General features: G+C 40.0%; 1 protein-coding gene across 3 annotated transcripts in view; it reads right to left on the bottom strand.

The window, feature by feature from the left end:
- Window positions 1–25,687, bottom strand: part of cadm1b (cell adhesion molecule 1b) — a 153,719-nt gene that overhangs the window by 8,529 nt on the left and 119,503 nt on the right. For 2 of the 3 annotated variants that reach the window (XM_023276912.3, XM_023276911.3), the window contains 5 exons: window positions 24,260–24,397; window positions 17,989–18,147; window positions 15,894–15,990; window positions 15,435–15,607; window positions 6,728–6,778 (listed from right to left, as the gene is read on the bottom strand). In XM_023276912.3, the coding sequence (XP_023132680.1) occupies window positions 6,728–6,778; window positions 15,435–15,607; window positions 15,894–15,990; window positions 17,989–18,147; window positions 24,260–24,397 (618 nt within the window). The remainder of the gene's footprint in view (window positions 1–6,727; window positions 6,779–15,434; window positions 15,608–15,893; window positions 15,991–17,988; window positions 18,148–24,259; window positions 24,398–25,687) is intronic. The other variant, XM_023276913.3, reaches the window with a different exon arrangement.

The raw sequence follows: 25,687 nt of genomic DNA, 5'->3' as shown, positions 1-25,687 counted from the left end.
GAATAAAGAGGATTTGCAACTAATGCCTGTGTCTGCGCCGTGGTGAAATCTGCTCCACTGAACTCCCAGTACCACATGCTTTACAGTCGCACCTTTCCGTCTCTGTACTAGAATGACTAATTGCCGCTGTGGTCAGTAACACAGCAGCCAATCAGACTGTCAGCGTGCAGATCAGAGCTGCTGCGAACTTGTCACCAGGCTGATTACATGGACACATAATTTCAGTTTTCCCATCTTTTTTCCTTTAATAGTTTTCCGCTCACATAACGAGGCGTATCAGCCACACATGCGCCAACAGTCCCCTCCTCCACACACACAAACACATTACAATTTATAGATGTAATTACATGGATATAATTGAAACAATGACTCTCTTGCATTGATACTGAAAAACCTTCACTTGCACTGAATAGACTCACAGTAACTCCTTCCTGGACAGTGGCAGGACAATGAGGCCGAGCTGCAGAATGAACCGAAGGCCTGTCAATGGCCATTTTTACAGCACTGAAGCACTAACATCCGTGGCTTTTGCATTTGTTGCTGTTTGAAAAGGAAATGAATGTAATGAAATGAGTATATGTGGGCAATCTCCACTAAATCATTTCTGTATTGCTGTTGTAGCCGACCAGAGCACAACATTGTCCTCGGCTGAATTCCAATGCCACTTCTCGCTGGCTAAATAGATTCCCACAGTCCTTTGTAATAACCCAAACAATGATTTGAAGATGTGCAAATTCGACAATGACATTTAACGGAGGTGTGGAGATGCGAGTGAAGGTCTGACTACGACTAATAAAATGGCAACCGCATGGAAATTTTGACAGCGAACTTGAACTCCTTGATGGCACTTTATTGTAGCTTTTCAGATTGGCAAAATTCGGCACACAAAAGCAGGGTAGCACCCATCTGCACTTCATCCTTCCCTCTTCAATGCACTTTCACTTCCAGTGGAGATCAAGGCAAAAGGGAAAAGGTTGACAAATTAATAGAAATCATTGCTATCTTCCTAAGGATGTGTGAAGTAAGGTGCCACAGAAATACTTTTTATCGGATGAAAATGAGGATGCGGTATGGTTTCATTGGCACATAATATTCAATCCTCAAACCCTAATGTGCTAAGAAGAGCTCCCATAATCATTTACAACTGCTCCATGAAAAAAACAATATTACTGCTGTGAAATACTCTTTTAACTTCAGGGTGGGCTGGCATTACCAACCTACTCCCTTGAGACCAATTAAAATGGACCATTACAATATTTTCTGACTTTAATAACTGTTGAAAAGAAAGAAGAAGAAAAAAAAACTGCAGGTCAGATAAAAAACAAACAATTCAGAGTGGGAATCACAGTAAACAAATGTGAGGGAAAAAATAAATTAGCATTTCTAAATGATTCCTTAATTTTTCCAATGAAATACTTCAAAGAGAAATGATACATGCGAGACTTAAAACAACGCGGTAAATGTTTAATGACTAATTATGCTGAATACTAAATGCACTCATAACAGTCTTTGTTGAAGTCAATAGTGCACAATGCGTTAAGGCTTGAATCCCAAGACTAAACAGCAGTGGAAACCTGCCAACACCTAAAATGTACCACTGCTGAGGGAGAAAACAGAAAACGAAACATGTCTGAAAACCTGCCAGGAATGGATTCCTGAAATACCATCTGGCACTAAATCACATGGTTTTCTCACTTAGAGAAAAAAAAGAAGAAGAAAAATCTCATGTGTTGTGTCAACACAAAGACATAGGATTAACCCTGGAGTCACGTATGTATTCTGTGCAGCCATGTTCTAGTCATAAAAATCTGCAAATCCCCGACGGCTTAGCCGAGCAAGCAATAAAAATGATATTATTGTTAGTAGAATTATCAACTCTAAAGGGTGCCGTATAGAGGCCAGACATAGGTTCGTACATGGTTTAATGTTTGCTTTGAAAGCTCTTATTGCCAGTTAATTTACAGCTTTGTACTATCTACAAACCGTGAGGGTGTTGGCCTGAGAAATCCCCTTTTAACTCATCACACCCCACAGCTGTTAGCTCCTGAATCATTCAGAGCCTCTATGAAGGAGAGAAATAAAAAAAAAAAGACAAAGCAGACATATCAACAAAAGATGAATTTATCTATGATATAGATGGAAAACGAAGATGGACAAATAGATACTATCCATGCATATCAATCTTCCCACCCATGATCGATGGATGTTAGATGAAGGATGGATAAATGAAGAAATGTGTCGCATGTGTCAATCATGAACAGATCCACCTGTAGCACCTGGGTAGAAAAGAATAAATAATTTGCTTTCAAACTGACTTTTCCATCTATCTGTTACAATAAACCCCATGCACAGGGTAAATTACAAAACAAATACATTTCACTTTTGCCAAATTAAGTGGAGTTATGAAAGAAAGAAGGTCCTAGAAACAAACTTTGAGGGTTCACATGTAACAGAGATGTGCATGTTCTAAATTTGTTGAAAGTAAAATCAATTATTAGCTCCTAGCTTATCATTTATTATCTATTTGTTCATTTAATCTACATGTATCTTTGCTGCTGGGCAACTATTTCCATGTTAGAGTAACTTTCATGCAACTTAATTATGGAGGAGTTACCTAAGGGGTCAAAAATGTTAACCAGCCAGGGATGATACATTTACACCACTAGAAGGTTTTTGTCTTTGGAAAGATGGACTCAGCTTTTCTTATATGGTATGGAAACACTGTACCATAAAGTTTAAACTTACAACCTATTTACAACGAGCCAACAGGAAAAGACTTTGTGTTCACTATAAATGCTGCTATGTTTGTATGTCTTCCTTGAGGGAGAGAGGAGTGAGGTCTTTCCCCCATGTTGAGTAAGGTCTGTTCCCAGCTGCAATAATGTACATTCATCTCCATTTTGTTAATAATATTAAATTTACGGACAACCTAGCAGTGTGTTTATCTAATTCAAGGGTAGAAGCTTGATGATTTTTATGTAAAGTGTCGTTTGAGTGTTTTGAAAAGCGCTATACAAATAAAATGTATTATTATTATTATTATTATTATTATTATTGGAATCTGGGTGCATAAAATATCCTCAACAAACCCCACTACAACATATATTAGCTTGTGCTTCACTCTTCCTTACTATACAAACTTCTGCTTTCCCGTGGATTTTATATTTAACAATAGATAATTATGTAATGTTTGTAGCTTGAAACCTTTTCCTGCCTGAGTGGCGTCTACAGGTGTTAAATTCAGGCTTCCAACAACCTTCAGCAGCAAGGCAGAGCAGCCTGTATATAGCCTGAGAGGTAAGATCTGGAAAAACACAGCACTCAGAGTCCCACTCACTGCTGCTCCTTAAGCTTATTGCTTTGAAGGTGACTCAGATGAGTGCATCAACATTTTTATCAACTCAGATCTTTTTTCAGAGCGACTCGAGTAAGAAACATCAACCTGAAACTATAAAAGTGAGGGAGACAAAAATAGGACCAACACGGCCGTTATTTGCCTTTACATTAATCAGCAGAGGATCCTAACATAGGGTGCTTTCAATCAAGTCTACAGCATAATTCCTTATTCCACGTCTTTCTTCTGGCTCCCCTCGACAAGCTTGGGGGGGAGGAGGGAGGGTGTTACTGGAGGCTTAGCCAGGATATGATGTCCCTGCCTTGGATCATCTCTGAGCATCTGACGAGCTGGAGCATTATCGCCACAGACTCCCTTTATTCCTTCAGAGCTGGAGATTGTGGGTAAATTCCCCCCTCTGCCCAGAAGAAATGACAAAGAGCAAGTGGTGTTCTATTTTTGGTTTCTGTGACACCGCAACCATCTTACTGTCCATCCCAGAGACGATATTTGGCTGCATTCACGCTGAAATCCGTGATTCATTTTCCACAAACACGGCGCCACGTCTGAATCAAGTGTTTCGATCAACGAAAGTGAAGGTCACAGATATCTGCTGCAACTTTTTCTTCATACAGCACGCCAACTAAAAGCTTCTAGTATGGGTGTAAATATTCAATAAAAACACACAGAGAGAGAAACAAGGTCTGAAAACTTTCAAACACATGAAAGAAATGTTGTTATGAAACAGTGACTTATCTCTCCCCAGTGGTCGGCACACACAAACACGGACATACGCACTCTCTGCATCTTTTAACGCATTGAAAGACCTGACAATATGAAATCCTGTGGAACTTTCTGAACATGAAACAGAATAGAAGACAAACAACTGTGAGTCTCTGTGCTTCCTCGTGGCATTTGCTCCCCCACAGCAGAAAAACATTATTTAAGCCCTGGACTGACGCTTCTGCGGCTACAGCAAGAAGGAAGAAAAACATCACCATGTAGAAAATCTACTAAATGAAATCACTACATTTTGGAAGGAAACACTTTTTTACATTGATTATAAAGCGCAAAAGCGGGCAGGAGTGGGTAGAGAAAATTCAGAAACCCCTCTTACATGTTTTCTTTTATACCACAGAGGGAAAATCGCGTGCCCACGTGGATGTGCCGCTTATGTGGATTAATGAATGACTGCAAAGGCTTAGAGTATTCATTCAGTTGCTTTATCCCCCGTCATAAGTGCTCTGGGTAAAAAATATGATTAAAGGTTGCTACATTTGGTTTGTGATCCAAATGTGGAGAAATGGGGAGTCCCACCACTAAAATGCATTTATTTCTTTCTGTATGTTTGTTTATTTCAATGGATCCCCATTAGTGTCTGCCATAGCTGTTGCTAATCTCTCCAGTGTCAGCACATTAAAATGCGCACAAAAAGCCTGCCGCTGTTAACGGTAAAAGCAAATCCAAACTCAAAAACAAAATAAAATAAAAATAGATCAAACAAAGCCATTGATCCTCCTACAACACAGCCATGAATAATATGAATAAACGCTTCAAATTGCCACACAAGGACAGACAAATAACAGCTAATAATTACAACAGTATGACTGGCCACATGAGGCGATAAAAGCATGACACATCTGATAGCAGGATGCCATCCCTGCTAGTCATGATTTGCAATTTATGAGCAGTTTTTCAATTTTAATCAATTTTATTTCTAATAAATTCAGACTCCTCAAAACAGATGTGATAATGACCAAGATTTATGCATCCAAAAATTTACTGATTGTACATTTAAAATCAGGATCACATCCAGTCGTAGTTCAGTGGCCTCTGATTACACCAGAAAATCGCAGCTGGTGGTGGTAGTGGCTATTCCAACTCACACTGTGGTTATAATGAGGGAATAAGAAATTGTGCTGTATACTTCCTTATTGGTGAGAGGAAAACACTATACTGTGCTGTTATGCTGATTAAGGTAGTGCAAAGCAATCTACCGCAAGCCAGCTTAACATTGACCCTGTGACAGGGTATTTAGAAGAGTAGTGAACTGCAAGAAAGCTCAATTACATCCTCCCAGCATGTACTGCATAAATCACGGTAAATCCTCTTTCAAGCCTGTCTTTCGGAAATTACTGGAATGTTACAGCAGAAAACACAGAGACGGATGCATCAGTGCAATTCCGAGGAGAAGAGCTTAGGGGGGAAAAAATGCCGAGTAATGCACAGTTCTGCAACTTCCTGCTTTGACTTTGCCACGCCCAGAGAGTCAGAAGAGCTGAGTCGAGGCTGAGACGTGCAGCAGGATCAGTGGCATAAAGAGCTGCAGATACTTCAGCTGAGGCAGAAATAAAACGCAGGTTTGAAGAGAAAATTTCAGAGTAATTTTAAACATGCAGCAGGAAGAAGCTGTGTCATAGTGAGTGGATTTAAAGAGGAAACCTCACACGCGACCTTATTTCTAATAAATAAATGCACAGGGCACAAAAATACTACTCAACGGCTAGTTGTTCGATCAAATGAAAGCATAAATGAATGCTGCCTGAAAGCTGCCACATTCAAATACTAGAGCTTTTTCGATGCATTCTGATTTTCGAACTTATTAAAAGTATATTGTTGCTCCAGATATTTGTATGAAGTGCAGAGTGGTCATGACAAAAGAGCAAAATTGCTGTATCTCTGAAGCAGCTATTGATAAACCGATCTATTCTTTAAGGATAGTTTTTTTGTATTGAAATGTCACATTCTGGCATATCCAAATGTCAGCTCCCAAGGTTGCCTTCTCCATCTGCCTAGCCTTAACGCTGCTTTTGAAATAATAGCAAAAATTTTTTTTAAATGGCTGATATTGAAATGAAATTGTGCTGCAGAGGTAAATCAAAGCATTAAAAGTGGGTGTACAGAGGATGCCAAAAGGTTGCTCTTGCAAGAATTGCTGCAAATGAACTGGCTTTCATTCACTTCGTATGTCTTTGAGAAAATAGTTATTGATGTTTTTCGGCCTTGCAAAAGACGAAATGCGACTGGCATTTGTAGAGGAGATGTAAAGGGCATTATAATATGATGGATGGGCTGGGCGAGATATAGCTGCAGATGCTGATAAGATAGCAGAACAGCAAAGCAGAGTCTCTAAATTTTCTCAGATCAAACATGTGACTGGAGAAGGCTGTGACAGGTGTCTCTGACAGGCCTGCACTTCCCGTCCTCATTGTCACCTATCAGCAGCGCTATCTGATTAAAACTGGCCATCCACAGTCTCTCTTAGATCTAGGTACAAGCCCTCGATCTCTTCTCTCTTTCCCTGAAACGCCCGATCACACGTGCATGCAAGCTCAGACACACAAACACACATACATGATAGCTGAGAGGGACAGCAGTGGGGGCATACAGTACCTTGCGTGTTGACTGGGTTGGTGGTGGGTGTGGGGATAGTAGTGGGAGCATCTAGATGAAAAGAGTAAAAAAAATAAAGAACATGTATAAGAAATAAAGGAAGACAAGAGTAAAGAAAGAGACAAAAGTCATTGAAGATGAGAAGCTGCACTAGAAAAATCATAACATGCACATGTTTAAGCTGCTGCGTGAGTTGCAGCGAGTCCATGCTTGCAGCTGTGAGCTTGTACTGAAATATCTACATTAAAATAAAACCGAGTTGCATAAGTGAACACTGAAAAAGGGCTTGTTTGCTGCAATCATTCCTCCACTTCATACTGGTCCTAAAGGGAGCTGACTTTGCTCAATGAATGAAGGATACCTGTCTCCACATCAGTGTAAATGATGTGGGACAATATCCACAGTCCTCTTCTATGGCCAAAATATATTCAAAACTTCAGCTGAAGCCTCTTTTTTGTAGGAACTGTTTTTGTACTAATTATCCACTGCAGCTCAGCACAGAAATACAAAATAACAGAAAGAATATGGTACTAAAAAGACCTGACTCTGGAAGTTACTCACTAATTTGATTAAGTCAGACCACTGAAGATAAATTTTGGGAGACATTCTTTGCATTTAATCACTGCTGTGGGTTTTGCGCTCCATTTCTTCCACAGGAAACATCTCTTTAAGGAATATTTTAAAGGCCAGCATGAACAGGAACACTGATTGCCCAAAGCAAACCCTGTTTAGATGTTCATATAGGACTATTGTTTTAAGATTGACTTGAAAATTGATTAACCTCTTTTTACTGAACGCTTACATTAGCATGCTAACATAGTCAAAGTGATTGTGATGTATAGCAGGTGGCATTGATTAACATGTTTAACATCTTATTTTAGCTTGTTAGTCTGCCTGAAAATCTAAAGTTTCAATGCCACGGATGCACTACCGGACAAGTGATGAATTACCAAATGATTTAACATTTATCATCTAGGGATTGTGGATGTCTGGACCAAATTTGGTGTCAATCCATCAAGCAAATGTTGAGAAAAACTGAGTATCAGGATTCATCTTCTGGTAACCATGAATGTGTATCAAATAGCTACTGGCTCATTTCTCTAAAGCCTCATGGTGGTGCTATAGGGCAAGTAAAGGGATCATCAAAGTATTTATCTATCATCATCTGGGAATCATGAATGTTTGTAACAAATTCCATGGCAATCCATCCAGTAATCGTTGAGATATTTCAGTCTGCACCAAAGCGACAGCAAAGCAGCACATCAACCCTTCCATCCCCAAAGCCATGCAGCTATTCTGGCTAAAAACACAAAGAAAAAGACACCAACATGTCACTGTTCTGGGGTTGTATTATATTTAATTACGGACAGCTATTGTATCTCTTTTTTTTTGATAAATTTTCTAATTAACTACGAATAATAATGTGAATGGAAATCATGGAAAGGTATTGCTATTTTCCACGGTCTCAATAATTAAGTCAGACTGCAAATGAAACCACTCTGGTGGTCTCCCGCTGCAGCTCGGCGCAGCCCCCGAGCAGCATCCTCCTGCCCCACACTGTACTGATTAGGCCTGGCACTAACCCCCCAAACAAAATAATCAGAAAGACAAAATGGAGGGCAATTCAGGTATGCAATAGTACTAAGGAGAGCTGAAAGCTTCCTCATCAGGGGAATATATGCCAGGCTCCGGTGCAGGGGGAAGATAGCACGACCCCTTGCTGTGGGAGAGTCGCAGCAGGGGAAATTGGCTGGCTGTCTCCATGCCTTTACTGTCTGCACTCCATCAAAAGGCAGCAGTGGGGGACCACACACTCCCAAACTAATGATAAAACATCAAGGACAGCATAATGTTGCCGCCGGGGATGGAGTGTATGGCAGAGGTGGTGTTGATGGTGGTAGGGGGGATCAGGGTATCAGGAAGAGATTCTCCTCTGACAGTATTTGAAGAGAGGGGTGGGCTAGATTTCTTTCCCTGTGACCGAAGGCAGTATGATAGCTGAAATGTCAGTGTCTGGAAGAGGGAAATTGGCCATTCAGGGATGAGGGTCTTCACAAAGGCCGGGATAGGATGTGGCACATATAATATCCAGACGAACAAGAATTCTCCATGGGCAATTTCCAGGCTGGATGACTCTGGGCTCAGCATTATGAGGGCTGAAATATGAGTGTATTTTGGAGAGGCCATATTTTCAGGGAGCATTTGTATCAGTGAGGAATTTGATATGAGAAAATTTAACCATAAAGTGAAACAATGTAGGAGAAATTGTTTATCTATGCCTGCTTAAACCTGCCTGCCAACACAACAGCAGGGAAGATATTTTGCTCGTTTTTTTTATTGCTTATTTATTTCTCTTGCTTAAAAGTTCCTTTTACATGAAGTTTTTTCTTGCAGTGATATTCTTCAGAAACAAAGTCTGTAAAAGAGGCTATTATAATTCATGTAATGATATTGTGGGAAAAAAAAACAATCTACAAGCTGAAGTGTCGAAAATGGCTGCACGCTGTGTTGCATGTTTGATAAAATCAGTGTGATTCACAAGGACGCAGCTTCCTGACAGCCTTTCATAAGAACAGCGAGACCCAGGAGTCCTGTCTGCTCGTGTTATGTCACAACCCTGATAAACCCCAAATGTCCAGTGGCTTGTGAATCTTTTGACTTTTTGTCTCTGGATGATTGATAGGTCAAAAAGTCAACTGCATGCCGAAATGTGGTGGAAAAGGGAGTGTTGTTGTCCTGCCAACAGGCGCTATGTGTGAGTTATAACAGCGGCTCGCCTCGGAGACAGGAAGGCCTCCTCTCTGGCCGACTCTCTCCCACAACACACCACCAGCCAGGGGGCACAATTCACGGCCTGTTGCAGACACACCCAGCATGACAAGCCTCTTACTCAGCCTTTCAAACAGCCACATACAATACGAGCACCACAATAGGACTTGATTTGACGCGGATTTACATCGGCCTCACACCTGTCTGGGGCTGTCGCACACTGAAAGGTCGTTAGTCTTTTTGAAATAGGAAGAGCCCGAAGGACCAGCACAGGTAGAGAGTGGCAGCGAGGATGGAAAGAGAATTGATGGACAATTCTGCCTGGCTCTATCAATAATTCTCACAAGCAAATATTTATCAAGAACAAAACAACTCATTAAAATGAAACCATTTGTTGCCTGCTCTTAGTTAAACAAAAGGCTTCCTTTGACAGGTGTGTGGTGGCTTTAACAGGAGCTCATAAATTGCAAAACAAAACAGCAAAAAATGCCAGATAAGAGTGGGAAAAAATGGTAATTTTGTAGGAAAAAATGTGAGAGTAAAGTTAACAGGCTGGATAAGAAGGGTGCACTGGTGGACAGCTGAGGTTGCTACACAAAAATAGCACAAGGTTATGATGCTATAAGACTGATCTTTGCTGCAGAAACACACAAATTAAGCTACTGTTGCAGAAACGATTACTCCAGAGCTGCAAACCCCCACATGGACCACAACACGATTTTGTCTGGCATTAAGTCCTCCAGAAAAGAGGAAGGGGAGTCACAGGTATAATGATATGCAGTTTGAGCACCTTTTACCAATCTCCTGTGTCTCATTACAGAGAGCCCAAGTCATAGAGCTTTCCAAGGATCGCACACTGGAGAAATGGTGCTTAATGGAATTTGGTAAAATATGTGGATCAAGTTACTAATTGAAGAAGTCATGGCCAAAGGCACATACATTGATAACATAGATACTGTTGTTTTCATTTTGGACCAGAGAACATTTGCTTCCCATTGCTTTCAGTCATTCATGCAAGTGTTACGGGTGCAGCACGAATCAAATGGTACATGAATTTAACAGCAGTAGACACACATCATGCACGAGTTCTTAAATGCCTGCAGGCAATTCAGGGAAAACTTCTGAACTATTAGAATATTATATTACTACTTTAAAGATCTGTGTAGGGAAGTAAAAAAAAACACACTTTCCCTACTTGTTCGGAGGATTTACTCTAAGAGGGAGGACAGTAAATCTTAGTTTCAGAAGAATCTTAATACATCAATTAGAAATTTATTCATGATAGCTTGAATAAGTCTGCCTTGAGTGAGCTATTTGCCGGCATATGCTGTCCTTTTGTTTGGGAGTGATCATTATGGGCCCATTGGGAACAAGCAGATGTCATCATCTGCCTGGCAGAGCATGATGATAAATAACCATGGGGCGGCAGAGTTATGAGAGTCACAGGAAACCTATGTCACAGGGACAAAGTCACACATGTCAGCTGGTGAAAGAAACACATTATTTCTCTGAACATCAACCAACTTAAAGAACCGCTGAATGTCAGACGTGACGATGAGAAAATCTGTGTATGTTCCATTAACTGCACCCTGGGAGTTGTTTTTTTTTTCTCGTGAAACTGAAAATATTTCAATGGCAAACTGGAACACCAGTGCATTTCTGGATGCTTTGTACCTCAGAGATTTGGATTAGTGAGGTCCTGCTGTGATTGAAGCCCAGTTTATAAGGCATTCTTAAAACCCCATATGGTTATTCTTCCTGTAAATCCAAGTAAACCATTCAATAGGCAGTTATTTTTCAAGCTTTTAAAGTTTGCAGGTATAGCAATTCAGTCCCAGGTTCCTCTTATGAACTGGAAAAAAAACTGAATTGGCCCTACACCCACCAAAATCCCTGTTTTTCTTCTTTAATTTGTCCTGACTCTGACAGGTTTTTTGCCGCCTCTGCCCAAGACCTTGTCCCTCCATTAAAATCCTATTCACTACTTGTCCCACAATTGGTGATATGGTGTTGACGTGAAAACCATTACAAATGCATTTATTTTCGCAAATGCACATTTTCAGCACCTGCCATAAATATTTGCTCATCAGCCAGGCAAAAAAAAAAAAGTTACATTGCTGGTTTTTGACACACAATTCATGGCTGTCAACATGACCTAAACAAGCAGACTGAGTAATAATCAAAACAATATCACCAGTCTGAAACCTGCAATCAGGTCTTGCACAAAATCCACAGAAAAAGCCCATTCTCACATAGCACTCTGAGCCTTGGCTCTTCTTATCTGATGCTGCTTCTTTGGGCATGTTAGGTTCAAATATGAGCGATGGTTTCAGAACCAAATCTGATAACATGTATCAACATGATGAATCAGACATAATGACATGTTTCATACCATAGCATAAACCACTATGGATGTTTAAAACAGAGCTGTCCTGTCTCTTTCTGGAATTTATCTGGAGAAATCAGACCACTTCCATTAAATATGTAGCTGGAGTTGTTGTTCTATAATCAGTGTGACTCCTCACACCACGAAAAAGTACTGTTTTGGGGAATTCATAGCATTCTGAACATTACCATGAGGAAAAGCTTTCTGCGGGATGTTATGGGCATGGGACCAGCTATTTACTGCCTAAATCAAGCCTCACAGACTGGATGTCAAACATATACATAAAAAGAATACTGGTAATAACAACAATGTTTGATAAAACATTCAGATGTAAACAAGAAAATTTGTGCAGACTAGTTATTGGTTTTTGTAAAATTTTCACGGCAATCAGGAAGCATACTGTCACTTTTGCAAAGTATAAAGTACACAATAATTTATCAAATCTTCAAGTTTCTCTCGAGAGCCCGACCGATTCCGGATTTTTGTGGCCCATAGCAATTTTAGAGAGTAGGAAATTCTGATATTGATGTATCGGTTGATATTATTTAGATATAGATAATTAGATAACATAGAAAATTAACCTTCTAGCTCAAACTAGTTACCAGTTTACACTGCTTGACTCTGCACCACAGTCTGCACAGTTGTGATATGTTCTCTGCTACATGCGCTGCAAATAGTGCTAGAGTACTGGAAACACTGGAGTCACAGCAAACTATGTGATGACACCTTTTTTAAATTATGCAGAGCATCTTTTCCGATATTATATTCTATAAAAGAAAGTTTTCAAATAAGCGTATATCGGAAAACATAGACACTGATGTCAGTGTATTTGTTATAGGCCCACATCAGTCCAAAATATTATCCAAATTATGTATATGTCAGATTCTAATTTAAAGATATATAAACAGTCTAAAAGCAGTAGATAATTGGTAATTCAGATTCTATAGATTTTCAAATAGTGATAATTTCAAAACTGTAACTTCTGGGCCCAAATGTCTCCGGCTTCAGTTAAAAATCTGTTGGTGCACATCCATCCAACTTTTCAAGTTTTTGATCACTTCCTACTGAAACTCTGATTTAAAGTGAACTCTGAGAGACTTCAGGAAATGAGAGTGAAAACATCCTTCTACTGTCAATTTGCACAGTGAAGCCAAAGTGAAGTGACAAAAAAGGGAGAAAAACACAGTTTTGACTGAAGGAGACTTTTAAGATCTAAGTCTCTGTTCCTGCATCTTGGATTTGATATGATTCTCGTGACAGGTATGTCTACATGTAAATACAAACAGGGACAAGTAAACCCTAATTTTAACATCAGGAATATTATTACTCCAAACACAGATATTTGTTTAACACAAAGCCTTACAAGCAGCCTGCACTAGAGTAAGAAGAAAAGAAATAAAAATCCATTTTAATATGTAAACCGGGGATGCAGAAATACATTTTTACACATATTGCTTGAGAGCCTAAACATCAGATTCACTCTCATTCCTGGTTTCGGGTTTGGTCACTGGCAGACAATGTTTTTGGCACACAGGCAGAAACAAATTGAAACTTGGGAGTGAAATACAAAATGCTTTTTCCAAACAGCAGGGAGCAAGCACTCCAAGGAGAGAAAGCTAAACACACCAACAATGGCTGCACCTGCTGAAAATTTATTTTGCCGTCATCCCCCATCCGCTGTGCCAGCCACCAAAAATAGGAAATTAAGGTCCAAGGAGAGTGTGCTTCACTGACGTCACGTTACAAGATTTCTGAATTATGAAGTCCGTGGCGCTCTAAAAACTTCAAACAGTTACCTCCTGCTGTTCCCCCTTAGGGATTCAAGTGCAAAGATGCCTGGTGCCTTCAAACAGTTGTTTAGGGGGGAAAAAGTTTTTCAGATTATGTGCAATTACATCCAAGTAAATTCACTGGCAAAGGCAAAAGTTGTGTTAGTCATTAAAATCATGGATTTTGTTTTGCTTTGTTGTGGACTGTGACGTGTTAAAGAGAGCGCACACACACACACACAAAAAAACCAAAAATGGCAATTAGTGTGACATGGCTGACAGACATGTTAAGGTAAAAAGAAAATGAGGCCTCTGTGAAAAGAGGGTAACCAAGAGCAGCAAACTGTCTGTGGCATTTACAGTCAAGTCCTGGGAGAGATGGTCCCTCTATTGCCCTTTACTGGTTGGCTGCAGGACACATTGAAATTCCACCCACTTCGATGAAAGTCAACAGCTCCAAAGCCAATTGATCATAAAAAGGGAATAGTAATAGCCAATATAGTCCACGGTTTCATGATGATTTAGGGTAATTTTGCTCTTAGGAATATACTGTATCGCCGTGAACTTGATGACGTGAACGTGGCAATCCAGGTGTGCATAATCTTTATCTTAAGCAATAGTGTAAAGTGCACAATCACAACACACAAACTGCCCAAAGAAGGGATGTGGTAATAGTTTAAAAGTGAGTAAAAAAAAAAATCTATTTTGAGTGCAGGAATCTCAAACTGTAAGCAACGCAAAGCTGCAGTTTGACATCTGGTAGTTTAATATGGTACCAAACAAAGTGGTGCATCACCAAAATTCCCAGAAATGGTGCGGCTATAAAACAAGTGATGTCCAAAGTGTCTTAACGGGAAATTTTTTATACAGCACAACAATCAGTATGTAAAATAACTGATAAATAACCGTACGAGACAGTTATGTTGCCACATTAATAACTAGAGGTACTTGTACTTTAGTGGCTCCAGAGGGAGCTGTGTGAACTCCAATAAATTGCCTCAAAAACAAATAAAAAATCTGTGAACTCTTCTCTGCTAATGATTTAAGGCTAGCAGGTACTACCCTAAGACAGAAAATGACTCAGATAGTGTTACATGAGTGTAATGCTGAATGAATCAGTGGTGTTCTCTCTTAAAAGCAGCTCCATGTGAGAAAAACTTGAAAATAAATAGTAGACAGCTCCACAGAATGGGAGAGGCAGCAGAGAAGGGGTAGCACTGTAACATAAACCACTTTTTTGACTTACAAAAACTGAGTTGAAAACTAGTGAATTTGGGATAAATAATCACAGGAAGTACCTCCAATGCGACTGTACATGTAGACAGGCTTCTTGGTATACTGACCACAGCATATGGTGGTCCAGGCTGTTTTTGTACAACAAGTTCCATCTGATTCATTTTCTACTCTTCTCAAGCTTCAAAAACATAAATTTGCCTTGCTGGGTTTTGCAAAATGCCAGTCCAAAGTCAACAGCAACTTTATTCATTACTTTTACACAGTGGCAGCTCAGATCTTCAACATAAATACGAAGCTTTGCGGACTCGTCGACGGCGGCCACCTTCTATGATTTTAAACCCCCCTGTTCCTCCCTATAATAGCTTACATTCATATACATCTGAAAAGACTTTCTGTTTGTCGCACAAAAAATGAGTCCAATACATTTCCCTAACTAGCAAAGCCACTATTAGCTGGCCATATAAGTGATAAATAGAAGTGTGCTCTGATGTAAAAGGGTGATGGAAGAATTCAACTAAAATCGAGTGCAAAGAAGCGTAATATCTACCATATACATAGAGGATGTAGTCGTCGTAGGCCTCCCCCACTGCATTAGACGCCACACAGCGATAGGTGCCGTTGTAGGACTTGTTGAGGTTCTCAATGTAGAGATCAGAGCCGGTGACCACGGCGTGAGGCGGCACATCCTCTTCTACTCTCATCCAGTTGATCTGATGGGGACTGGAGAGCACAAATACCACACACATCACTCAGGCGCTGTCTATCCACGCTAGAAATCTGAAATAAAGGTCAAATCTGAGATCGTCTGAGGAGGGCCATTGGCAGGCCCTGTCTAATGATGTACTTTATACAGCATGCTAACAACTGGTAACATTTAAATGGTACAATGAAATGCAAAGGTTAAGGGGGTGTTTGGACTGGCAGGAAAAAAGGATATACAGTGGAAAATATGAAACCAAACAGAAATGTCAAGTGTTGAAGTGCATCCATCTGTGGGAGTACTCACTGTGGTTTTCCTTCGGCGATACATGACAAATCTAGATTGTCACCTTCTCTGGTTAAACCTTCGGGATATGTCACCACGATCTTCACTTCTGGTTTATCTGAAAAATAAAAGACATGACAGTATTTACAATACTATACTGTAGTGTTGCAAGTTTGAACATGACAGTCTTTTTTTTTTTACCTCATACCTGCAGCCACACTGAAAGTTAAACCATTATTACGCTCTAAAGTGAGGCGCCGAGAGAAACAGTCTTCTAAAGAAAAACAGCCACGCGTAAAACATAGAAGAGGATGAAATGATCATCCTATGTGCTCAGCATCATCCAGTCGGTCCATAGTACCTCACAGCGGAACAATTTTTTTCTCTCTCTCTTATCAATGCTAGCCAAAGATTACCAAAATGTCAAGCGGTTCCAGTCAAGCTTTCCCTTTTCCATTGAAAGGTCAAACAAAACAGTTATCTACCTGAAAAAAATTAATATTCTACACAGACTACAAAAGGATACCATAACCTTTCTTTGATGTTTAACAGTGTAAGGGAGCTTGATTCAGCTCTTCAATCAATGCACTGTTAAAAGCACACCTAAACATTATGTGACACCTGAGTGCAATGGGTTTCTTTGTTTCCCCATTATAGTGACTGTATCCCCTGGGCCGAGGCACCGCTAAGGTTTAAATGCCAGTTGCATGATCCTTAGATAAGGTGGTGAAAAACACACAGTACAGCCATGATCTGACGGTCAGAAGATAAGGTGAGCCAACGAAGACACATTTCGCCATCTTAAAGAGCAGCCACGCGTGGCTAATAATCCTGCTTGCGTACAACTTGGGCAGCAGTCATGCATTGTGAGACTATAATTTACAGCTTAGCACAAATGCAGCAAACTACACCTGACCACACCCGGATATAATGCTGGGTTTATGGGAGATTTTAGGCCACAGAAGCCAGTGAAGCAATGTTTTTCAAGTTTCAAAATCTCTTTAAAAGAAAATTCCTGGTGTAGTTCCAATTGTGACACTATAGGATATGATATATCCCAGTGTATTTAACCACAATGGCCCTTCCAGGCAGCTGCTTTGTGAGATTATTTTCCATCAGGTTCAGAGACAAGAGACTGAAAACATTCAATCACAACCTCTTAAGGCCAGGATTATATTCGCTCAATGACCTACAGAAAAACTCCATTAATTTTTTGCGCACTACACACATTATCACAGTGACTCTTATTGGTGCATTAACCCATTCCTCCCTGGCTGTATCAAATGCAACCATTTTGAAGTATTTATTGAGTTTAATTTCCATTGCATCCAATTTGGTGGAGCTGACTCAGTGTTATGAGGCTGTTATTCACTTTCAAATCCAGAGTGCTGATTAGGTTGAGGTAAAAAGGTGATTTTTTGCTGGAGTTTTTCAAACCTAATTTCCAATAAGAGGAATATTTTATTTCAAAATTCTCACCAATATCTCTCATCCTTAGAGCCCAAGGTAGCTCATTTTGACCTTACAGCTGAGGACTGTTATTGACTGAATTTGAGGATGTTTTTCTGGTTGGAAATGTAAGAAACATTATAGCACAAATCTTAAAGGGGTTAAACTAGCACAGGTGATTTTCATTCCGTACCAAAAAACCCCCAACAACAGCATTTTATGTGCAAGTCTCAGTTACACATGTCTCCCAATGGGTTTGAAAAATCGATAAAACCAAATTCTGTTCTTCATCATCAGCAGTGACACAATAGTTAAGACTAGGGAGTATATTTTGACTCTCTTCAAGTGGCATAAATGCGTACCTGGTGACTTTCAAAGACTCTGTCAGTGGTCTCTGTGTGGCTTGTTTGTCTGTGTAGTTTCTTTGTTATTCTCCCTGTTATTTTATTTTTTACAGAATTTCTGTTTGCTATTATTTTGTAATCGTGATAATTAGTGGGTAGTGTGTTTGTATAATCTGAAAGGTAGTAGTCAGATTTATTATCCCATTGCCACAGCCCCGCTACTATGTAAAAGCCCCCCACATAGGCCAAGCATGAGATAGTCTCTGTGTATGGGGCCTTGGTTTAGTTGAGGGCTTGAAAAAGGACAGTTCTGGGTCACTCACACAGCACTTCCAAGTGTCTTTGAGCCAGGAGGTCCTTTACAGCTGGGTGGTCAATGATGCAGTCCACTGACACTCCATCATCCTCTTTGGTGACAGAAAATCTCACCCGACTGGTGACAGCAAACAGCCTCTCATCGATCTCTTCAACCGTTGTCTCACCTAGAAAAACCATCACAAGCACAACAGGAAAAACTGTTACTACCTAAACAGCTCCAAAACAAAACCTCAAATCCTGCACTGCACCAACTGCAGTGGCTATAATGAGGCGAACAGTCATTGCTATTAAAGGCACATAAACTGTCAAAGCGGAGTACTTTTGGATGGCATTTACATTTAATGTATGATTCAGTGATGTGGCGCCCGGACGAGACTTTAGAGGATTCAGACGGGCCCAAGGCCTTCGATTCTGACGAGAGCAGCAAGGAGCGCCTGGGTCATATCAAGCCCCGATAATGAATGCTTCTGCTGCTCGAGGGTTGAGCATTGTTGGGGCTAACCCTGCAGTAATCTGCTGCCCACTAGGCCCTAGGCTGTCAGAGGGGCATTCATTTAGAGAGCATTACAATGCCACAGGGGCATCGCATTAGCCGCAGTGCTGAGTGTGATGGTTTACTTGCACTTAATGAAGTGAGGAAATAATTACAGCCCCACACTGACCTGCAGCACACTTCCATTTCAGCCTTGTCACAGGGGAGCCCGGCTGGACTCTGGGAGGGCAAAACACTGTTGTTCCACAGTTGATGATCACCAACACACACATATGTGGCCTCTTGATGGATATTAACCTCATGCAACATACACCCACTCACCCAAGACCTGCCTACATAAAATTTAAAGTACTGGGATCAGTAAGTGGCCAGTGCACTTGTGGGCATTAAATTTGACCATTCGGTCAACTGTGTTGAGAGAACAGGCTGTTTGAAAAGCACACTGGCCATGTGAGAAGGGTAGGTGAGTAATAACAGTAGCTGTAGTAATAATAATAATAATAATAATAATAATAATAATAATAATAATAATAATAATAATAATAATAATAATAATAATAATAATAATAATAATAATAATAATAATAATAATAATAATAATAATAATAATAATAACAGCAGGGATAAAAAAAAAAGTGTGACACTGTGAAGAGACTGCATAAAAAATAAATAGCTTTCATTTCAGAAACTGTATTTATCTCCATGTTGTTGTCCAAAATGGCTGAAGGTATTACAGGACATAGAACACATGCTGTACAGTAGCTATAAAAATACATGTCTGATGTTATTCATTTATTTGTGCCCCGCAAGCTATAATTCATCCCAAACATTTTTAGTTACAGTCCTATGAACATCAATAACTTGATTCCTGCCAACAGAAATTTCACAATAAGAGCTGTGTTGTCACAGTACAATCACAAGACTAAAGCATATCGCATCAGATCACATTTGTAAGGTCAGCGAGGGCATTTCCAAGTACACCTGCCAGAAACAGCATCCTGTGAGCCAAAGCGTTGGATGGAGCAGAGTGTGAATTGGAAGGATGTGGCGATTAGTCATTATTCTCTCAGCCAGTCATACTAACTGCCTCGTAAGAATCACAGCGCTGCATTTCAACTGTGCACCACCAACATTCATCTGGGGGTACTGCATATCTTACTGTATGTGCCGAATAAAATCCTCAGTCTTTTTTAATCTTGGTCAAACTGTACAGTACAAATTTGAGGCATGTTGCATTGTGCAGTAAATGATTGGTGAAGTGTGATGTACAAATTCTTATCAGCCACATCTTGCTAGGATTAATTTAAACCCCTCTTTGTCTTCAAAACTGCCTTAATTCTTTGTTTCCAGAGATCCTGGTCCATGTTGACATGACAGCATCGTTTAGTTGCTGCAGATTGGTGAACAGAACCTTCAGGATCTGTGTTTCAGTACCGTCACTAACGTCACTAAACCACCTTTCTTCCCCATTCTGATGACTGGTTGGTTTGAACTTCAGTAGTTTCTGTTGACCATGTGTACACCCGCTGTAGATGCATTAAATTTTACTGTTGTAACTGAACAGTTGTATGAACTATAACCGGTTAGTGTATTAAATAATGACATGTCTGTAGATGATCAGTCTTAATATAATCACACCAGGCCTTAAAGACATTTTCATTTGATGCAAACCAGAAAGTTTTGAGCGATTTTATTTACAACTTGCTCAGAATCATTTATTTGGACAACAGAAATCTGTAGAGATACCATTATATTTTACAATTTTACATCACATTGAAAAACCACTGGTTCTATTGACCTGCAGCAACAAGGAACCGGAACTTTACTGGAAGTGTTTTTTGCCCGCACCAACGTACACACTGAGGGCAGAAAAGGCACAAAAGTGACTTCTAAAAGTTTGTTTGTGGAGTTGTTGAAAGTCCAATCATGTCCTCTGTACTTAATGTAATGTACAGTTACAGACTGTTTTTGTAGTAGGAAGCAAGTAAAAATTAAGAAAAAACACATTTGATTTTGATTTAATTAGATTTGGTCATGCTTCATGTGCCATGTCATGACCTTACTCCCCCCAGCGGCAAGTTTGTGGACGGCTCTACTGAGAACTTTTTGAAAGAAAAAAGAAAAACGAGCAGCCTCTATGCAATTTCCAAGAGACAGTTTCCAACAAATTAGCACCATCCTGTCTTGTAGTATCTCATCTACAAGAAAGTCCCCTGATGCTGTGTCTCTAATTTGACCTCTGCACCGTGCAAAATACCAAAGGGACAAGCCAAACACATTCCAAGGTCAGGAAAATAGCACAGCTCGCACTTGTCTCGGCATTGTTATGAAAGAAAGAGTCTTTAATTTGACTTTTAGTATCAATTATTTTTGGTCGTGATTCTTCTTGCTAAATTATTTTAATATGAGAACCGACTGAGAACTTCAGAAAGTTCTGAGTCACGTTTTGAAGATCAGACTCATAAAGACGGACCCATTACCGATGTACGGGCCAGCCGACGCTTGTCAATTATCAGTGTCATCCAGGCCCAGATGAGGAAAACAACTGTGGATCAGGTCAAGGAAGGACTCAAATCTGAATGCAGAGGAGATTTGAGAGTTGCAGCAGAGACGTCAAATCAAACGCTCTTGTGAGCATCGAGCACTGATCAATCCCAGTGCAATCAAGCATAGCCTCTTCTCAGGGTGACATTTTCTTTCAGTCAGTGTCTAAGTCGAGTCTTCTGCCTGCCAACACACTGTCGAGCCGCCGATGATCAAACTGTTTCAGCACGGCTTAGACAGTAAACTGCTGGAGCTCTGGTATTACCACAAGTAAAGCAGGCTCAAATGAAGCTAATATAGATCTTAAACTCGCTCCACCCACAACATTTCTCCCATTAGACCAAAGGTTTGCAAAGTGTGACATGAGTTGTTGAGAATCATGTTGTGGCCCAGAAGGAGAGATTTAAAGAGAGTGTGTGAGATAAAAGGGAAGGTTAGTTGCTGTAGTGGCCTCTGGTTTGGCCTGTTTACCAGTGTGGTGAGCAGTTGGAGCTGCTGTGACACGAGGCTCATAGAGGTGATTAAAGTGCTCCTCAATTGCCGCAATTTGTCAAAATTGGTACTCCTTCTAGGAGACATGACGCATATTTTAAGATTCAGTGTGACTTATACCATCCAAGGCTATCACTAACTCCAATGTCATTGTGTGTAAACATCCATAAATCTGCTTAGAAAACATAAGAAGGGCGTCTCTCAGTACTCCTGCATCAACACACTCTTGTGATTTGCACATCCTTGAGTACACTGTAATAAGAAGCTCATAATAGTTTATTTGGCCTTGATGGAATCAATCTGTTAGAAAGTAAACAGAAACAGGCTAAAAAATGAGATTCAAGATGTGATCAACTGACTCCATTTCACATTCTGTTTACTTCAACTAAAGCTTCCAACACTTAGAGAATAGAAGTAAGATGAATAAGAATAAGAGCTTGCTTACAAGACAAACCCTTCTGCAAGTTGAAAGTTAATATTATTGGCTTATAATCAATATACATGAAGTATTAGTTACCTCATTATTTTAGATATCAATAGGGTCATTTATTAAAGATTGTAAAGCCTAAAAATTTAGCCTTACTGACCTGAATTCACAGATCTATCTACATGCTGCAAAAGCACTTGTAAGCTTTATAATGTGATAAAACATTCTCTCTCTCTTTTTTTTTTAACTTATAATGAAGCTTTTAACTGCATCCCATAATCTTCTTCACTGAATGGAATTTCCTCAAATCCTTGAGTTTGAAATATTTATTCACAAATATGATTTCTGAAGGTCAACTACAAAAATATGCTAAAGCTCTTCACATTAAAATTAAGGGCAAAAAACCAAAATAAGTTTCTATTTGATCAGCTAAGAGACTCCCAAAATGATTTTCTGACTATAAATTGTTGCCACAATCCCAAATCTCTCAAACATGAATTTGAAATTGGAGCTTTAATGGTTGAGTGCCTGCATTATTTTGTTTATCAATTTTATTTATTTTTTCAAATCTTTTTTGGGGTAGGTACCCAGCAAATATGGATTAAATATTTCTAATTAAGTAAGACAAAGAAAAAATATGTTCATTAACTTTGAAAAGTCTCCAGCTTGCAGCTTCACATGATCACATGCAGACTTTAAAATCACATAATTAAATGTAACTATCTGATTAAACAAATCTCTTCCTGTACTTTAGCAGCAGCAGCAGCAGCAGCAGCAGCAGAGCACTGGGCTCCACTACATTTAAATAATATTGCAGCTGTCATTTATGCTAACAAGCATTTTGCCACCTTGTGTGCTGAGTCTCTCGCAGGCCGGAGCCCATCAGTCCCATACCTGCCAGCATGATAAATGGTTGCAAAACCAATTTGCCCAATTTGGTCGCGTGTTTAAATTAGACAGCAAATTTCTTTTTTTGGTCCATTACGACCGTGTTGCCTGCACATGGACATAAAGACAAACATGATCAGAGAGGTTCAGTAAAACTAGTGTGACGTGTGCCTTTGAATCTCAATACGTTCAGGAGCTAATGAATTGTTTAGCACGTCCATAATGAGAAGTGATTTGTGTTTCCTGGGGTATAGGAGGACGTGACTTTCTTGCACTCTTTATGTATCCACTGCCACTATGGATTAGCCCTGCTCAGCATGTCAGTGGCATTTTGCTGATCTAACCATCCTGTTGTCTCTCCCTCCCCTACACAACACTCGACAACTCATAAACAGAAATTGACTTCGACTCCTGTAGGGAACACTGGAGGCACAGATGGCATTTAGCTTCAGATTCGCTCTTGTCTAAATATTTCATCTCTCAACAAGCCAAATGAATCCTCTCCATTCTAATACATATATAATTTGACAACAAGCTCAGAGACATCCACTCTGAGTAAATACGATACGACTAAAATGAATATCCCCCTTGCTGTACAATAAGTATATAATGAATAATTGATGATCCCTAATCATAACTGAGAGGTAATAAGGATTTTTCACCAGCCAAGATTATATACCTCTTGCAGCAGCCTGCAGCTGGCCAAAGGCACTGAAATGAAGACAAAATGTGCAACTATGAGTTCATAACCATGTTTACCATGTATAGATGGTTATGTATACAAAAGATTTATAGTTTTAAAAGCACATCTTATCAGCAGTTGCAGTGTAACCTAATGCTCACAGTAAATATTTGAGCAATTTTAAATCCAAACATGCATCTGTGAAATGAAAATTACAGAATCAAAATGCCTTTAAGGCAAATGTTTGATGAGATTTATGAGAAACATAACATGAGCCGCCTGAATTTGCAGCTCCTGCAGTTGCGAATGCACAGTTTGATAGTTTTATAATTTGATCATCGAGTTTCATGTATTTTACAGGCCCATCTAGGGGCAGGCATTGCAAATTAGCTGTGGTATGTGGCATTGGTTCGTGCTTCATGCAGCACTTGCTACATTGTATAGAAATAAACATTAAATAAAAATACAGACTGTAATCGAGCAAGCAGCCCAGTGTTAAGGTCAGTGAGGGTTACGCTCGTAGAAAAAAAAAAGAAGAATGAAAGACTGTACTCCTCTGTCCGTGTATGCCAGTCAGGATTATCTTCGTACATGTGTCAGTCAACATAATCAGTACAACACGCATTAATGTTTTAGAGTAAAACTACATTTTGTTCTCAGAGGAAGCACCTCCAGAGAGCAGGATTTGTAGGGAAGTGGACAGGCCTGGAGCATGTGAAGCAAACTGGGAGAGGCTGTTATTCTACCGACCTGTCAGTTCCTCCTCCCCTTTCATCCATCTGATGGAGGCGGCTGGCTTGCTGCCCATGGCTGTGCAGGTGAGCTCCGTCTCGTTCCCCTCGCTGACCACATCTTCGCGGCTCTCGATGATTGGGCTGCCTGGCGGGACTGACCCACAGCAACGGCAACGGTCGGAAAGACATCAGCACGGCAACATATGTATACACACACACACAGAAAATATGTTAATCCTTGAATAAGAATTTATATGCCGGCAATTGATGTAACACAGGGAAAAAAAGTTATTTTGTAGCCATTTTGCACTTCAGTCAGCCACTAAAATCAGAATGACACCTGTTCATGCTTATTGTCGCCAACTTTACATCAATTGTAAGTTAGTCTCATGACACGACTTCACCCAGAATGTGATGGCCGTGCCTACAGCCACACAAAAGGTTGCAGCATTCCCTCACCCACAAACACCACTGTCATATGTTTAGTTATTTTGAGTTGCAGTTAGTTAAATTATAACACACGGGTGTTTAAAATCGATTTATTAGCGTGCACATTTAGTTTACATATTTCATCATTTTGCAATTTGTTTGTAGTAATTAATTTCTCCTTTGTTTGAGTTACCTGGCTGCTGCATGGCATTTCCGGCTTGGACGAACAAAAGATGGGGCTGAGGGCGGAGCAGAGCTTTATACTGAAGGCCCTCTCATGGACTAAACCAAGAGCTTTTACATCATGGTGGTGGTGGTGGTGGTGGTGGTGGTGGGGGGGGGTGGTGGTGGTGGGGGGGTGGTGGTGGTGGGGGGGTGGGGGGTGGGTGGGGGGGGTGTCAGGGTTCTGTTTAGTTAGTTTTATTTATTGTGTATGTAGTTTCCCCCTGTGTGTTAAATGTGGTCTGATCCATCACTATATATGTTGCCCAGGTGTATTTGAGTTGGTGTTTAGGTTTTGTCAGTCATTTTCAGTGGAGTTATATTTTGTTGACCTCTTTTAAGGGCCCTACAACTGTGATTTGATTACCTTTAGTCATTTCTTTTGTAAAAGTTCCTTTTGGAAAATAAATCCTTCTTTTTTTGAACTTTAAATCTGTGTTATTTTGTGCTTGACTGCTTGGCCCACGACACAGAAACAGACACAATTCAACTAGATAGCTGAAGAAACAATCATCTTACGTGTGAAATAAAAGTAAGGCCTGCAGCCCTCCTGCTGGCTGTTGCTCCATTTTCCATCTTTCCATTTGTCAGCTGCTACCTGTTAGATGCTGTAAATACATCTAGATTTACTGTGGTTTAGGGATCGACTGATTTGCTTTTTCAGGGCCGATACTGCTGCCAATTGTTGATACTCAAAAAAGACTGATAACAGATATTTGGAACCGATATACATTAAATGTAATCTTTTCATAGCATTATTAATAATAGTTTTCCAGACTCTGTTTCAGGTTAA

Source organism: Amphiprion ocellaris, chromosome 7 (assembly GCF_022539595.1).
Source record: "Amphiprion ocellaris isolate individual 3 ecotype Okinawa chromosome 7, ASM2253959v1, whole genome shotgun sequence".
Taxonomy (NCBI): domain Eukaryota; kingdom Metazoa; phylum Chordata; class Actinopteri; family Pomacentridae; genus Amphiprion; species Amphiprion ocellaris.
The sequence above is the reverse complement of the archived record's forward strand: the minus strand, read 5'-3'. Positions and strand labels throughout refer to the sequence as shown.